The sequence below is a fragment of the Suhomyces tanzawaensis genome (genome assembly GCF_001661415.1).
Source record: "Suhomyces tanzawaensis NRRL Y-17324 unplaced genomic scaffold CANTAscaffold_5, whole genome shotgun sequence".
NCBI lineage: Eukaryota > Fungi > Ascomycota > Pichiomycetes > Serinales > Debaryomycetaceae > Suhomyces > Suhomyces tanzawaensis.
Genome location: NW_017963640.1, coordinates 208,792 through 226,165, shown reverse-complemented (window position 1 = coordinate 226,165; position 17,374 = coordinate 208,792). Strand labels below are relative to the sequence as shown.

The window sequence follows — 17,374 nt, the reverse complement described above, 5'->3', positions numbered from 1 at the left end:
AATTGATTATTCATTCTGTCACTACGAAGAAATTCATCCTTTTGAAGCACTAACTACAAGAAGTCACCAGGAACTGGGAAGCTTTCAGCCCATTCGGACACTTCCTTGGCCAATGCCTTGACATCTTCACTCTGGGTGGCCAATTCCTTGAAGGAAGCCAATTGTTCCTTAGCAACCTTACCCTGTTCTTGGTCTCTCAACTTGAGGGAAATCTCAACTGCTCTTTGGAAGTACTCAGCCACCTTGGAGAATTCATCAGGTCCGAAACCTCTGGTAGTCATGGCTGGGGTACCGACTCTCAAACCGGATGGGAACAAAGCAGACTTGTCACCAGGAACAGTGTTCTTGTTGGCAGCAATGTTGGCTCTTTCCAACACAGCTTCCACTCTGGCACCATCAATACCCTTGGATCTCAAGTCAACCAAGATCAAGTGGGTGTCGGTACCACCAGAGACCAACTCGAAACCTCTGGACTCCAAGGCTGAAGCGAAGGACTTGGCGTTGGAAACAACCTCCTGTTGGTACTGCTTGTACTCAGGGTAAGAAGTTTGCTTCAAGGCTACCGCCAATGCAGAGATGGTGTGGTTGTGAGGACCACCTTGGTGGGCAGGGAAAACCGAGAAGTTGATCTTTCTCTCCAAGTCGTATGGAATCTCCTTACCCTTCTTGGTCACCTTTCTGATACCCTTTCTGAAGAAGATCATGGCACCTCTTGGACCTCTCAAAGACTTGTGGGTGGTGGTGGTGACAATGTCGGAGTATGGGAATGGAGAGTCAGTGACACCAGCAGAAACCAAACCGGAAATGTGGGCCATATCACTCAAGACGTAGGCTCCGACCTTGTCGGCGATTTCTCTGATTCTCTTGTAGTCGATGACTCTGGAGTAAGCAGATGCACCAGCAACAATGATCTTTGGTCTGAACAACTGGGCGTTGGCTTCCAAAGTGTCGTAGTCAATGATACCGGTTTCTTCGTTCAAACGGTAAGGCATGGTTTGGAAGTACTTGGAGATGTACGAGATCTTGCTGGTTGGGGTTTGGTAACCGTGGGAAAGGTGACCACCGTGGGGCAAGTCCAAACCCATGATTCTGTCGCCGACCTCCAAGATGGCGGAGTAGGCGTACAAGTTGGCTGGGGCACCAGACAAAGATTGAACGTTAACACCCCATTCTTGTGGAGACAAATCGAATGCTTCGAGGGCTCTCTTTTGGCACAAGGCTTCGGCCTTGTCGATGATCTCGTTACCTCCGTAGTATCTTTCGCCAGGGTAACCTTCCGAGTACTTGTTTTGCATTTCGGATCCCAACAAGTCCATGACAGCCTTGGAGGTGAAGTTTTCCGAGGGAATCAAGGTGATCGATTGTTTTTGTCTGGACTTTTCTTGTTGCAAGATATCAGCCATCTCTGGATCGACTTCGTTGACGGACTGTGACATCAAGCTTTGGGCCTTAGCGGACAATGCATAGTTTCTAGAGAGAGCTCTAGGAGCCTTGACGGCTTGGCTTCTGAATGCACGGATGGTGTTGCTGAGCATTGTCGGGGTATGGGTTGAAAAGTGGTGGGTGGAGGCTATTTAAGACTCATTTTTTCAGCATTTCCGAGGGTGGCCTGCACCGGGCACATCGCGGGCGGTTGGCGGGTGCATCACGTGCACAAACCCCGTCGCGGTTCCCCAGATTAAGAGTCACCCCGGCCCCGGAGTCAGTGTGTTTTACGAGTCACCCCAGCTTCGACTCGGATGCCCGAGTCGGCCGTTCCTGCAACCTTAAATGTACGGAAGTGTTCCATGCCACAGGGACTTTCTCCACAGGATTTTAAGCCCTGGAACCACTGGTGAGTCCAGAGCTGGTCGATACTGACTCGTTTCGCCGGGTCCACCACAAGGATTTGACTCGTCGCCTGGTCTCCCGGCAATTGCACCATGGAACTGGGACCACATTCCTGTGTCTGGAAACGGCAAAAGTCGGGATCCGAATGCTGGGCCGTCTTCCAGGGCAACTTCTTGTGAAGCATGTAATAAAGCACGATTCCCAAGGACCACATATCGACCATTTTTCCATCGTACGAGATCGACGAAAACATCTCGGGCGCTGCGAAGCCTTTGGATCCCACCAAGCCCACTGCTGGTTCGTTGTTGGTGATTTTGGTGGCTGTTGCCCAGTCTATAATTTTGAGACAACCCGTACTGAGATCAAGCACGAGGTTCTGCAACTTCAAGTCACGATGGCAGAAGTCAAGCGAGTGGATATATCTGATCCCTGTGCAAAGCTGTTTCCACAAGCAGAGCATTTCGTCAGGATTGATATTGGAAATCGGCACTTGCTTGAGGAGCACATGTAAATCGGGGCTCCCTGCTTCAAGGTGAAGGCTGATTCGGGAGGATGACACGCGATATGAATACACCTGGATGATATTGGGATGGCTGAGCTGGCGCAACACCTCGTACTCATGAAGCACCCTTTCTTTGTACTCGGATTTTGACTCGTAATCCTCTTTGCCAAAGTAGGTCTTCACCACATAGAGCTGGTTTTTCCGGGACCGGAACAATTCGGTGGTACCAGAAACACCCAGACCTAGCTCCGCAACTCGCTTATCGGTGCTAGAGGTTTGGAATGTGTCATGCTTGGACCTGGAGCTGAAAAGTTGGCGAAGACCCATTAGAGATGCCAGTGATTTTTCAGATCAGGATTACGTAAGGAGCCTTACGAGTGTGTGGATAGAGGCACGAGTCAAACAAGTTTGATTGGTCAGGGAAGTCCCGGCAATTGACAACTATCTCGACTTCGATGCTGCTTAGAGAGCTGCTGGATCTACCAGCGGTAACGGGTCTGGTAGCATTGCCATTAGTGACTTTTCATGGTTGTAAGAACCTCAATTGGGGTATATTATTGTGTGATTAGTGAACACTTATTTGAAGAGTCCAGGACGTTACAGAGCTTAACGCTATACCTCTTTTCTTTAGTATCCGTGTTCCATGTCTCTCCCGGTTTTCTTTCCATAGAAGGGGGGTTGGGAAAGTCAGCAGAGGCTTACGAAAATGTGCGCCCGCCAAAAGAGAGCCACTGACTACTACTGACTATCACTAACCTTGTCTGGTTCGTCCTGCTATGAAAAGCTTAGTGGGGGTTGGGAAAGTTAATTCCCAGCCAGTTAGATGAATTGGAAAGTTAGATCAGGCGTTTTGCTAGAGCAATGTGGTTCTTCCAATATGTGTCTCGATTCAATTTCCCCAGAGAGAAGTAGTAGAGGTTGTGACTACTGCTCTAACTAACTCTGTGGCATATTAAGTTTGGATATGGAGGCTTTGCGGTAGCCAGCTGATACCTGGATGCAACATAGTTACAAGTGTAGCTAAATTCGTGCTAGACGTCACTTTTCCAATAAGATACTTCCATGAACTTTGTGTGCCGTACTGATCTCTTTGATACAGCAATAACAATAAGCATACATTTTGTACGGCTATTTCACCTAATACAATGGTTTCGCAGCCATTTCGTAGGTATGAATACTCATGAAAAGATCTCCAGAAATATGCGAAATACTATACTAATCACTCAGTCCATGGAAAGGCCAACGGGCAAGCCAGATTGTCCGAATATCACACCTCTGCTAGGTGGATGCTTTTCAAAGCAAGCTTAGCTCCAGGTAAAATCGAAGTAATCCTTCCTTCACCTACAAAATTAGTGGGGTTGGCCTTGTCCAATAGGTCACCTCAGTATTTTGCCAGGTGTCATAACTAAGAATTCTCCTAATTCCAAGCGTTGAATACAGATGAAACTATTGGAGAAATGATGGGATGAATAGTATCTTAAATTCATGCTAGTGGAGACCGTTCATTTTAACGTAACAACTCAATTACTAAGTATGATTTACGGATTGCATCTCACAGTTATCGTGCTATTAATTGGGTGCAACATGTATTTGGGGATTAGTATACACCTGACAAGAAGTTGAGTAGATGGCTGTATACTCCATAATTGGTCACATGCACTGGCCGGGAACGGCCAGCCACGGTTCTGCCAGATGACTGTTTGGGCCACCTGGTGGAATCCAACCCCCGTCACCATCGCAAATCCCGAATTGAGGTCACTCCGCCCAAGCAACTGACCCACAAACCTATGCGTCACATGACCACTACTAGTCCATGGTCTGCAAGTACAATTCCACCAAACACGAACGCCTCTAGAGAGCACCGCTAGGCCCAGTGGGCAGCACTAGTTGTCTCCCTAGGCCCGAGCCCCCCGCCGCCACCGAGGTTTCGCCTCCCCAGCCCGTCCCCCACCAATTCCCAGTTTCCGGTTCGGTGAACCCAACCAGCGGCCGTTCCTACATGTGGCCCCAATTTGGCGCAAAACTGGCTCAATCCAGCAATAACTCAGCAACCTTTGGCCGCGGCCGCCGGTATCCCCACGACACCATCACCCAATTAATCCCCATCCTCCCCCTCCTGCAGACAGTATCCGGGACACAGACCCTGGGGGTAGTTTGTGCGCAGTGGCGTAGATAAGACCCTATATAAAGTACTCAATCCCCCCTTATCGTTCGCTCGACAAAGAGACAGCTGCCATGAAGTTATCTCTTACAACCCTTATCGCCATTGCGTCCACCATGGGCGCAATTGACGCCCTTTCGATTCCCAACGCCATGTCAGGCCTCCAGAAGTCGTTCCAGCTCAACCACCCCGACCGTTTCGCCCAACTGTACGAGAACTTCGTGGGCAAGCTTGGCTCCAGCTTCGACAAGCTTGGTGCCAGCAAGGACCTGGTGATGGACGCCATTGCTAAGCACCTCAACGACCCCTTGGAGAACATCCCTAAGGAAACCAAGAAGGTGTGGTCCGACATGATGATGGAGTTCCCAGAAACCATCATGTCGATGAACTTCAAGTCGTTGCCAAAGAAGTTCAAGTCCAAGGTGTTCGACCACTACGTGGCCAGCACCAAGGTCCCCAACCACAGTTTGAGAGTCAAGAGCACCCCAGAAAGCTTGGGCATTGACAAAGTTAAGCAGTACTCCGGTTACTTGGACGTCAAGGACGAAGACAAGCACTTCTTCTTCTACGCATTCGAGTCCAGAAACGACCCCAAGAACGACCCTGTTATCTTGTGGTTGAACGGTGGCCCTGGCTGCTCTTCCTTGACCGGTTTGTTCTTCGAGTTGGGTCCTGCCTCCATTGGCCCCGACTTGAAGCCAGTCCACAATCCTTACAGTTGGAACAACAATGCCACCGTCATTTTCTTGGACCAGCCTGTTAATGTCGGTTACTCCTACTCTTCTGGCTCGGTTTCGAACACCGTCAATGCCGGTAAGGATGTTTACGCCTTCTTGGAGTTGTTCTTCAAGCAATTCCCTCAATACTCCAACTTGCCATTCCACATTGCCGGTGAGTCTTACGCAGGCCACTACATCCCAGTCTTTGCCAGCGAGATCTTGTCCCACGATGACCGTTCTTTCAACTTGACTTCCGTCTTGATTGGTAACGGTTTGACCGATCCTTTGAACCAATACGACCAATACCAACCAATGGCCTGTGGTGGTGGTGGATATCCAGCTGTTTTGGACGAGGAACAATGTCAATCGATGTCTGACTCAATCCCAAGATGTTTGTCTTTGATCAACTCATGTTACGAAAGCCAATCTGTCTGGTCATGTGTTCCAGCTTCCATCTACTGTAACAATGCTCAGATGGGCCCTTACCAGAGAACTGGCAGAAACGTGTATGATATCCGTGCTGAATGTGAAGGTGGAAACTTGTGTTACAAGGACTTGGAGTACATTGACCAATACTTGAACCAAGACTTCGTCAAGGAAGCTTTGGGTGCTGAAGTCGATGATTACGAAAGTTGCAACTTTGACATCAACAGAAACTTCTTGCTTGGTGGTGACTGGATGAAGCCATACTTCAAGAACGTGATTGATATTTTGGAACAAAACATCCCAACTTTGATTTACGCTGGTGACAAGGACTTCATCTGTAACTGGTTAGGTAACAGAGCCTGGACTGACAAGTTGGAATGGTCTGGTTCGGAAGGATTTTCTAACGCTGAAGTCAAGGACTGGAAGGTCGGCAAACACCACGCTGGTGAAGTCAAGAACTACAAGCACTTCACTTTCTTGAGAGTGTTTGATGGTGGTCACATGGTCCCATACGATCAACCACAAAATTCTTTGAGTATGCTCAACAGATGGATTAGTGGTGACTTCAAGTACGAGTGATTAGCTAGTTAAAATTATACCATATAGGAAGTATTTGATTTAATGAAGGTATGACTTCATAGAGGAAATCCGGAGAGCAACGATAAGAGATGAGATGCGACTTACTGTAAGGACAGGGTTCATGACGAGGCACCTCTGCATGGGTGGCTAAGCCACTATTGAATCTACAACTTGCGTTTTTTATGGACGGTTCACTTGTTTTTATGATGTTCATGATTTACGTTTCATTTTACTTGGTGTATGATCTATAGTACTGTTGTAGCTAAATTTTCTGGATGCAACACGAGTTACGAACCGGTAACTGTATAATGCTAGCTTCTATATGAAGATTTCCCTGTGCTATATACTTTCTTCTTTGAAATTCTCATTTCGCATCGAAGGAGCAATAATCCACAATTAACCCAAATTTTCATCCTGGGCATGAATCAGCTAACGTTGAGCAAAAGCCATCATTTTTAGGCTTTAAGCATATTAGTTAATCTGAGATCCAAACGAAGGATCCCGATCATGAGAAGCACAACTAAGACTGTCTCCCTGTAGTATTGTCGTTCAGACTCACTTGTAATTGATCCTCGCCTACTAGCGTTCCTGATCCGTCCTGCTTTCACGAGGCTATTGTCCCCCTTTTTATTGTCAGTACCGGAGGAATTATGAAAAGCCGGAAACGCCTCCCTGGCTGTCTCCGAATGATACGTCAGTCCCCTGATGGGTTTGTTCGCTAATGTATCTTTTGATGTATCTGCCGATTGCAGAGAATTTCATGCAGGTGACAAATAGAGTTCAGATCAACAAGCGTTCACTAGAGGGACCAGCAATGCCTGGAAGGTCCAGACCTGGCTTTTCGTCACACCGTCTAGTTAACATGTTCGTCTATGTTCTCTCGCATTCACCAGATTCGCCGAGGTTGCGATTTTCCCGAACGGGCCAAGATATAAACAACCCAATAAGGCGGTGTTTACATAAAATTTTCAGCCAATTTACGACCTCCATGCTAGACTCAAATCAACATGGTCCACAGCAATAGATCGGCCACCGGAACGGAAGGGCTGAAATAAAGTTGTAAGTTGGGAATTCGATTTGAGTCGTTTTTCTACACGGAAGCTTAATTGAACGTTACATGTCAAGATTGACATGTCTGACAGCCAGGTTGACCATCCTCTGAGTCGCCCGACAACGCCCCTATCCACAGTCAGCACAAATAGCCAGAGACCTTCCATTTTGCCCCATCTCCACCCAATCTCCAACATGTTGGGCCATACCAGCCTTCCCATTATAGACACCCTCATCACCATCCTAGCAATCACCACGGCGTCCATCACCACCTCGGTGTACACCACCTCCAACAACTCGTCCCGCTTGCTCATCTATCTCATCAGTGGATATGTGTGCTCAATAACAACCATCATCAAGTTGGTGACATACCTTAGACGTCCGTACACAATACCCATCGTCCTCCAATTCTTGGGCAGTGCCTACCACATAGGATATGGAATCCTTCTCATAGTATCGATGATCACTCAAGACGTGTCTACCGACTCCAATATACCCCACTGGGAGATCATAGTGCCGACATTTTTCGTGATCACAGTCTTCTTCATTGCATTGTCGTGTGGATTGTCTTCAATCCAGTACATCTACTCCATAGAAGACCATCATTCTTCTGATCTTGAATCAGTTTCGACCGAAAAGTCCCCGGTGGAGTTTTCCCCTCACCAAGACCAAGTACCCTCTCTGTTTACCATGGGCAAGAAAGTATCTGACGTTACGCTTATAGAGTCGAAAATGGAACATAAACCTGGTTTGATCAGAGACATAGACCAAGAGCCTTCAGAGTTGGCCTTTTACATCAAAACATCTATCGAGAATCCTGATCATGATCAGCAATATCTAGCATATACCAACAACAATTGGATGGACTCTACGGGCCAGTTGGACTCATTGAAAGCATATGAAGACATCAGCTCGAAGAGCTCCTACTCAGACTTTTCGAGGGCAAGAAGAGGCAGTCTTGCACCAGGCAACGCTTCTTTCAAATTATTTGGAAATACCCGATCCAACTTGAGCATAGGAACCGGAGCTATTGTCCAGAAAGACGAGCCCAGAAGAAGTTTCACCAATTATAGAGACAGTACAGAAGGGAGAAGAAACAGCTACGCCCCTAAAGAGGGTGATTTCAAGACCATCAAATCGTTCAAGAGTGTCCCAACTTTTAGGAATTCCAAGTATGACTCCCATTTTGTCGAGCAGGAATCGTCACTTGGAGTTGGACTAGGAATGCCTCAATCTAAATCCAAGAATTCGCTCTTGACGGTCATTACCGACGAATCAAGTGAATCCCCCGTAAAGAGATCTAAATCCACGAGTTTTATTGGCAAAAAGACGCAAAGAAAAGAACAAAGATGGAAGTCGATTCACGATGAAAGAATCTTTTTATCAAACGTCGACGAGAGCCTCTTGCCTCCTGTGTTGAAGAAGGGAGAAAGTCCTATCATGCAGATAAAGAGGCAGCAGGAGTTATTTGAGATCCAAGCTCAAGGGACAGATGTACACCATGAAAGAGTAGCAACTGAGGCAGAAATGTCGAGCCAGGAAGAAGTCAAAGCACCCGCATTTTGCAAACAGACCCAGCTTCAGTCACCCCAACAACCATTCACGTTCTCTCATTTGAGTCCAGTCGGAGAGGTCGAGCCAGCCACACCAGATGACGAAAACCTTCCTCATATCAATGAGTTTGGTGAGCCTGTCGAAGCCGTAAATTTCCACGGATTTGACCAGGACTATGTGCTTAGTCTCCCCAAGGCCCGCAATAAGGGTAAATACTACTTTGGACCTGCTGTCGACCAGCAAGGACCTCTTGTTAGCCGCAACAACCACGAGCCTGATACAAGCGACCAACATGAAGACCCCCTGGAACTTCTTGCCGGGTTGGAGAAGATTCCCAACCCCACCCGTAACGTCAGTTGGTTCAAGGAGGAACACAGTGGACTCAACAACATTTCCTTGAAGGAGTGGGACGATAACATCCACCTCTATCACCAAGCACGGACCCGTTCGGGAGTCAATCTCAACATCCCTGGAATCACTCGTTTGGTGAGCGACCATAACTTGAACCCCAACACTGCAGATCCTAATTCCTCGTTTCTCTTACCACCGCTAGAGAATAGAACCGACGACCTCGACAACATCGACAGTTTGAGCGAAGCATTTGCCCCCGCCTCGACGCGTTCCTTCAGTGCTCCATCCTTGCACACATTCCGTAACCTCAGCGGCAACTATGAGGACGACAAAGAGTCGGAGCAAGCATTGCCAGACCCCACGCCACCAGTTCACCTCGAGGCTGCCAGGCTCACCCTGTTCAGGACTCCACCAGACACTGCTACTGCCACTGCCAGCTCGTCGCCCATCAAGAAGCTCTTAGAGAGCCCCAAGAGACTAGGCAGTGTGTTCCGCAAAAAGTCGGGCCAGCGCCGCAGCATGGACGACTACGCCGAGCGCAACCACAAACACACTTCGTCAATGATCTCCAACCAGTTGTCGATAGCATCACTAGTGTCGTCGCGGTCGGGGCTGCCTAAAAAGTCTCTCAAGTCGTACTTGACCATCCGTTCGCACAAGCATTCGGAATCTATGGCATCGGTTCAGATCACCAAGCCTGTGGTGGCGTACGACACTGAGGCGATTGACTTCTGGGACTTGGATACCAACCAGAGCAGCGACAAGTCGCGGGTCAGCTCCATTCCCAGTGTGGTGATTGGAGAGTACGACCGCGAGAAGTGGCGTACGCTTAAGGCACTTGCAGAGGCAGGGCCAGTGGCTTCAAAGAGAGATCAACTTCCCGAATCCCTGAGTATACTTGGGTAATTGGGCTTTCGTAGAGGTTAGCACTAGATTAACGGAACCGCCAGTCATTTTCTTACAGACATTCGGAAATAATTCATCCATAATAATAGCATTTACATTGATAACCCAGTTGTAGTAACCCTTCAAATGGGGACCGAATTTCTCGTTTGCCCTTCCACCTTGCAATAGCATGGTCATGATCCAGAATGTTTGAACTATCGCTTGGAATACAAACATAGTGCATAATTAGATATCGTTCACCCATTAACGGGGGAATCAGTAACATATCTCCCTCGGTCACCATCGATCTTTCAGAGGTATGTAATCATTCACTTTCTGAGTTTTTAAAAGCTAAAAAATAAAAAATCACGAAACTTATTGGGATAGAATTTAACAATCTGTGTAGCATTTTGAATATTCTTGAAGACTTGCAAGAAAATGTGAAAAGTCGCTAGAAAAAAGGAACATAAGAAGAATTAGGATGGATAGAAATGCATCACGAAAACACTCTCTTGGATTTTTGTGCCACCGTACATCGTATATTGACCAAACCACAAAATACTAGTTTTAAAATTCAAAACCACTTATTGGCACACATAGTACCACAATGTACAAAATAGTAACATCCATCGGAAGTATTTCCTTTTTTCATATTATTATCTACTTTCAGTTGCTGGGTTAGTTTAGTACCTTCTCTCATCTACCCTTATTTGCACCATACTGTTTCCAGTAATTCACTGCATTGATACTTAAATTGAAGCACACTCCAATTTCTCGGGAAGATTGCTAACATCCGTAAGTCTAGAATCGGTTCCAGTTTGGAAGGATTTTTCTTTCCGGTTCCTATGATGTTGGTAGCTCATGCCTGCAGCCAATCTTCGCACCCATCGACATCGCATATCGCACTTATTCAACTCATCTCAAAAAAACTCTTTCACCATCATGGACGCCGACGACTTATTTAACGTCTTCGAGGAGGCTCCTACTGGAGCTCCTGCCCCAGAACCTCCCAAGCCTGAACAGTCGGAAAAGCCCCAACCCGAAAAGTCCAGAAAAAGACCGGCCTCAGAAGAACCAGTTCCTCAAGCCAAAAAGTCCAAAGATAAGCCCAAGGAAATCAAGCCAGTGGTGTCGGATGCCGTAGAAATCGAAGCCTCCCGTGAGGTTGCGATCTCAAACGGCTTAATCTCAAACGCCAAAGAGGAGGGCCAGTTGAAATTGAAGCATCAGGTCAGACATCAGGTCGCCATCCCACCAGACTACCCCTACGAGCCAATTGGATCCCACAAAAGAACCACCGAGGCCAGAACCTACCCGTTCACATTGGATCCATTTCAGGACACTTCCATCTCTTGTATCGATAGAAACGAGTCGGTGTTGGTGTCAGCGCACACCTCTGCTGGTAAGACTGTGGTTGCCGAGTATGCCATTGCCCAGAGTTTGAGAGACAAGCAAAGAGTCATCTACACCTCGCCCATCAAGGCATTGAGTAACCAGAAGTACAGAGAATTATTGGCAGAGTTTGGTGACGTTGGTTTGATGACTGGTGATGTGACCATCAACCCAGATGCTGGGTGTTTGGTCATGACTACTGAAATTTTGAGAAGTATGTTGTACCGTGGTTCAGAGGTGATGAGAGAAGTTGCATGGGTTATTTTTGACGAAGTTCATTACATGAGAGACAAGTCCAGAGGTGTTGTCTGGGAAGAAACCATCATTTTGTTGCCAGACAAGGTTCACTATGTTTTCCTTTCGGCCACTATTCCAAATGCTATGGAGTTTGCTGAGTGGATCGTTAAGATACATTCCCAACCATGCCATGTGGTCTACACTGACTTCCGTCCTACTCCATTGCAGCACTACTTGTTCCCCTCAGGCGGAGACGGTATTCACCTTGTGGTGGATGAGAAGGGATCCTTCAGAGAGGAAAACTTCCAAAAGGCTATGGCAAGCATAAGTGACGGAGCTGGCGACGACCCATCTGCCGCTGATTCAAAGGGGAAAAAAGGACAAACCTTCAAGGGTGGAAATAAGGACGGAAAGTCCGATATCTACAAAATTGTCAAGATGATCTACATGAAGAGATACAATCCTGTTATTGTTTTCTCATTCTCCAAGAGAGACTGTGAGGCGTTGGCCTTGAAAATGTCCAAATTGGACTTTAACACAGATGACGAGAGAGAGGCTTTAACCAAAATCTACAACAACGCCATTGAATTATTGCCAGAGCAGGACAAGGAGTTGCCCCAAATTAAAAATATCCTCCCGTTACTTAGAAGAGGTATCGGTATCCATCATTCTGGTTTGCTCCCAATTTTGAAGGAAATTATAGAAATTTTGTTCCAGGAAGGTTATCTTAAGGTTTTATTTGCCACAGAAACATTCTCCATTGGATTAAATATGCCTGCTAAAACCGTTGTTTTTACTTCTGTCCGTAAGTGGGATGGTGTTGGATTCAGATGGGTTTCTGGTGGTGAGTATATTCAAATGTCCGGTAGAGCTGGTCGTCGTGGTTTGGATGACCGTGGTATTGTTATCATGATGATTGATGAAAAAATGGAACCCCAAGTTGCTAAAGGAATGGTTAAAGGTCAAGCTGACAGATTAGATTCTGCTTTTCATTTAGGTTACAATATGATTTTGAACTTGATGAGGTTCGAAGGTATTTCCCCTGAATTCATGTTAGAGAGTTCTTTCTTCCAATTCCAAAACGCTTCTTCGGTCCCAAAGCTTGAACAAGAATTGGATCAATTGAAGACCAAGAGTTCAGCTATAGAAGTTGAGGACGAGCCTACTATAAAGGAGTACTATGACTTAAAGAAGCAGCTACAATCTTACAAGGAAGACGTGAGAAAGGTAATCACCCATCCAGGTCATATCTTGCCATATTTGCAAGAAGGTAGAGTGGTTAAAATTAATGTCAAGGGTATGGATTACGGTTGGGGTATGGTAACCTCGTTTACCAAAAGAGTCAACAAGAGAGATCCATCAGCTATCTACAGTGACCATGAATCTTACTTGGTGACTGTTTTTGTGTATTCAATGTTCGTTGATGCTCCAGTAAACCTCATCAAGCCATTCAATCCTAGCTTTCCAGAAGGGATCAGACCAGCATTGGTAGGTGAAAAATCTAGGGCTGAGTACATCCCAATCACTTTGGATTCTATTGAATGCATCAGTAGTGTCAGATTGAAGGTACCTCAAGACTTGAAAAGCTCTGCCTCCAAGAAGACTTTATTAAAGACCATGAAGGACTTGCCAAAGAGATTACCCAAGGGCATTCCATTGATGGACCCAGTAACTAGTATGAAGATTGAAGACGAAGACTTCAAGTTGTTGTTGAGAAAGATTGACGTTTTGGAAGCCAAGTTGAATGGCAATCCATTACATAACACTGCCAGACTTGATGAATTGTACTCAACTTACTCATCCAAGGTTGAAATCGAAGGAAAGATGAAGGCATTGAAAGAGAAGATTTTGGAAACACAAGCCGTAATTCAGTTGGACGATTTGAGACACAGAAAGAGAGTGTTGAGAAGATTGGAGTTCACTACCCAAAATGACATTATCGAGTTGAAGGGACGTGTTGCCTGTGAAATCAGTACTGGGGACGAGTTATTGCTTACCGAGTTAATTTTCAATGGTAACTTCAACGACTTGAGTAGCGAGCAATGTGCCGCCCTCTTATCGTGTTTTGTATTCCAAGAAAGAGCCAAGGAGGTTCCTAGACTCAAGCCCGAGTTGGCCGAGCCATTAAAGACTATGCAAGATATGGCTAGTAAGATCGCTAAAGTGTTCAAAGAGTCCAAGATCGAAATTGTTGAGAAGGAGTATGTTGAGTCGTTCAGACCAGAGTTAATGGAAGTCACCTACGCTTGGTGCAAGGGGGCTTCCTTCACTCAGATTTGTAAGATGACCGATGTTTACGAAGGTTCTTTGATCAGAATGTTCAAAAGATTAGAAGAGCTTATCAGACAATTGGTGATGGCTGCAAAAACCATCGGTAATGCAGAGTTAGAAGAAAAGATGGAGAAGGCCATGGAAATGGTTCACAGAGACATCGTTTCGGCTGGTTCCTTGTATCTTTAATTAGCTCTTCGAGAATGCGCTGGTTGTATATGTATAATAGAACTCACTAAGAAAGAGTGTAGAAATCGCTGGGCTGATCCGTCAGTAGTCGATGTCGAACCGCATATCAAGCCTTTGCTAATGTATCATTTTTTAGTCGTCTTCAATAAGCCCACGCTAATGCAGCAACATGATATCGAAATACAAAAAACTAGCTATAATCCTGGATTAGTAACCCCTTTACATATCAAATTGTTCCAAGAGACTAATTATATTAAGCATCATTGGCGGACTACTTAATACAAAGGACATAATTAAAGTTTGGCTTTATCTTCCAATTGTTTGGCAATGTCCAATGCAATATGTCTTGCGATTGTCATAGTTGAAATCATTGGGTTCACACCACATGCAGTTGGCATAGAACTAGCATCCGCAACATAAACATTCTTGGACTCAAAAAGTTTACCTTTAGTATCACAAGCGCCATAGGCTGGTCCCTTACCGGACATTCTGCAAGAACTCATTTGATGAGCCGAACCCAATTTAGTTGAGTAAATTTCGATTGGCCAATTAGCAACTCTGTTCTTAAATTCAACAAAATCCTTGTCATCAACTGATCTTTCTTCCTTAGGCTTCGAAGATTTGAAGTGAAGCTTTGAGGACTGTGGGGCAAGTATTTCGGCAGCACCTTCAATATACAATACATCAGCAGCGATTGACATTGTCAGTAAGAGCGCGTCTCTGTCAAACTTGTTTATAGCATAATCGATAATGACCGCTTCTGGTCTGTCAGGATCACACCTAACACTACCAACAGTAGTGTCTCTGGTTTGCATCATCATAGCCGACAAGCCTTGGTAACGCATTTGGAAATTTCTGGCATTCTCACTACCGTCCCAAGAGTGAAATGCCATGTGCATATTAGGGGCATTGATATTGAGTTCAATTTTGGCACCATGGTATTTCCCATCAAGGTCAGATTTCTCGGTACAGACACTGGTCATAATGGAGTAATTGTGGGGGTCAGTCTTAACGCCTTCAAAAAATCCATACATGTTTGTGGAGGGATGTAACTGTAAGTTCTGGCCAATATTCTTGTTCTTAAATCCAGAATTTTGCAAAAGGACAGGAGTATTGAAAGATCCACCACTTACAACAAATGTCTTTGGTCCCCTTATAGTAAACGTAGTACCTGTGATTCTGTTTTCACATAACACTTCCTTGGCTTCTCCTCCCTCGTGAATAATACGAATCACCTTGACTTGATCCATGAATTGACAACCATTCTTAGCAGCGTCGCGCAACCAAAATGCCTGTGTACCTTGTTTCACACCGTGCTTACACCCCAAATTACAGTATCCACAGTTATGTGGTTGACCAGCAGTATTCTGTGGAATAGAAGCAACTTGGTAGCCCAACTTTTCACCACCATCCATAAGAAGTTTGTTTGAAAATGAATGTTCCACATGATCAGCAGACACCCCCATTTTATTCCAAACGTAGTCGGCACATTCTTCATAACTTTCTGTGGCTACCCAATCAATACCATAGTCGTCATACCATTCTTTTCTCACTTTGAATGGTGTCTTGAAACAAGCTGACCAGTTGACAGTGGAAGCTCCACCGAAAGTGTTACCTGCCAACACATATAAAGACAGATCAGCGGTTGCCATGACTCCATAATTCTGTAATAAATCTCTTGCTTCTTTTTCATCGAAACCCATTTCGGATTCATGGTAGTATTTTCCTCTCTCGAGGACAAGACATTTCTGGCCCCTTTCAGATAAAGTGTGAGCCACTACTCCAGCACCAGATCCTGAACCAATGATAAGCACATCGACTTCTGGTAATAACAAAACTTCACCTTCTGCTTCTGGCTTTTTCATCATTTTATATCTGAATTCAGGCTTGGGTTGGCCATCGTACAACTTCTCTAATGTCTCTTCCAGGATATCCAATGGCTGCATTATGTAACTCAGTGGCATATCTTGCAAAACCCATTAAACCCAAAGAAGTGAAACTACAGAATAACTTCTTTTTAAGGGCTTGGGAAGAATCTCTCCATGATCTCAACAAGGCTTCTTTTTCCTCCATGGTCATTTCTGACAATAATTTGAATGAGTTAGTGAAGAGAGGAGTAAGGTATCTCGACTCTAACGCGTGTGCCAAAAATCTGAAGTCTCTTTGTTGCTGAGTTGAAGTGTAAGGAGCACACATCTGTTCTTTCGTGAATTCTCTCATTCCTGGAAGCTTGGATGGTCTGCTGTATTCCTTAAGATATTCATCCAATCTATCCCTTGGGAAATTCTCATCGAGGTATGGGAGAATATTCTCAGCAGTAGTTTCGTGGATAACAGCATCAAATAACAGTAGAATGGTGTCAACGTGCTGTTCAGTCACTTCCAATGGGAAGAGAGTTTCTTTCAAGTCAAACATGATAGCGAAAGAAAGTTGAGAAAGGGAAGTACTTGATGGGCAACATCCCGGCCTTTTATGGCCAAGGATATTAATACATGTTCATGGGCGACAATCACAATTGTTCCCCACAGGATCGTCGATCGAGACATGCTATCTTGAAATTGCCAACTGACTCAAAATATGTATGAAAGGTTAATAGATATCAGACATGGAAAGCTACAACTTCCTATCCCATACGAATAACCAACACAAGCATCTATCAGTCGTGATTACGGTAACAGAAGCTCAAACACCTTGTCTGGTTAATGGTTAATGTACCTTTCATCTCATGGAACAAGACGCAGATCTCGGGATTTGCGTGCATATAAGCTCATGCATCTCCACCAAGCGCCTAAATTGCCGATGCAGATATTGTGACCATTCTACCTACACACGTTGTCATGCCCCAAACGGCAGACGGTTCATCTGATGGTGATTTACTCGCAAATTGGGCGACTGGGACTAACTCTACAATTTCCCAATAATATTATCTTTCCAAAGTTAGACCATTTCAGTTGTATACTGCTAACGATTTCGAGCCGCGCAGCAAGAACGGACTCCCGCTGGATCGCCCCAGGAACAGAACCAACCACAGACTATGTCGATGGATCATATCACCGGATTTGCCTTGTCCAAGCTTCCCTGCCGTATGCCCATCAGTCCTGCAATGTAGATCAAACGCCAGTACCTGCCATTGACCGATGTCAGCTATACCCTGCCCCTTCTCACCTTATCGATGACCAGTCGTGCCTGCACAAACCCTGGCTGTTAAAATCCAGGTGTCAATTGCCC

The 17,374-nt window shown here is 45.6% G+C and overlaps 6 protein-coding genes across 6 annotated transcripts; 3 read left to right on the top strand and 3 right to left on the bottom strand.

The window, feature by feature from the left end:
- Positions 1–53: 53 nt before the first annotated feature.
- SHM1 (glycine hydroxymethyltransferase) lies at positions 54–1,535 on the bottom strand (the record flags this gene model as incomplete). Its single annotated transcript, XM_020210212.1, has 1 exon — positions 54–1,535. The coding sequence occupies one exon, from the start codon at positions 1,533–1,535 to the stop codon at positions 54–56; it is 1,482 nt and encodes a 493-aa protein (XP_020063456.1).
- Positions 1,536–1,762: 227 nt separating this feature from the next.
- PRR2 (Prr2p) lies at positions 1,763–2,662 on the bottom strand (the record flags this gene model as incomplete). The annotated part of the gene is made up of 1 exon (XM_020208888.1): positions 1,763–2,662. A coding segment is annotated over one exon (900 nt), but the record flags the coding sequence as incomplete, so codon positions are not given.
- Positions 2,663–4,466: 1,804 nt separating this feature from the next.
- Positions 4,467–6,246, top strand: CPY1 (carboxypeptidase C). The gene has a single exon (XM_020207776.1). The coding sequence runs from the start codon at positions 4,568–4,570 to the stop codon at positions 6,215–6,217; it is 1,650 nt and encodes a 549-aa protein (XP_020063454.1). The 5' UTR covers positions 4,467–4,567; the 3' UTR covers positions 6,218–6,246.
- A 1,216-nt stretch (positions 6,247–7,462) lies between these two features.
- CANTADRAFT_22344 (uncharacterized protein) lies at positions 7,463–10,078 on the top strand (the record flags this gene model as incomplete). Its single annotated transcript, XM_020206815.1, has 1 exon — positions 7,463–10,078. The coding sequence occupies one exon, from the start codon at positions 7,463–7,465 to the stop codon at positions 10,076–10,078; it is 2,616 nt and encodes an 871-aa protein (XP_020063453.1).
- Positions 10,079–10,999: 921 nt separating this feature from the next.
- On the top strand, positions 11,000–14,146 carry CANTADRAFT_22343 (ATP-dependent RNA helicase; the record flags this gene model as incomplete). The annotated part of the gene is made up of 1 exon (XM_020206814.1): positions 11,000–14,146. One exon carries the CDS (start codon positions 11,000–11,002, stop codon positions 14,144–14,146), a length of 3,147 nt encoding a protein of 1,048 aa, XP_020063452.1.
- A 293-nt stretch (positions 14,147–14,439) lies between these two features.
- Positions 14,440–16,561, bottom strand: CANTADRAFT_6726 (GMC family oxidoreductase; the record flags this gene model as incomplete). Its single annotated transcript, XM_020210948.1, has 2 exons — positions 14,440–16,099; positions 16,158–16,561. 2 exons carry the CDS (start codon positions 16,559–16,561, stop codon positions 14,440–14,442), a joined length of 2,064 nt encoding a protein of 687 aa, XP_020063451.1.
- Positions 16,562–17,374: the final 813 nt, after the last annotated feature.

Bases quoted from the DNA above. Each gene is read 5' to 3' on its own strand.
- CPY1 (XM_020207776.1), top strand. From the start codon at position 4,568: ATGAAGTTATCTCTTACAACCCTTATCGCCATTGCGTCCACCATGGGC.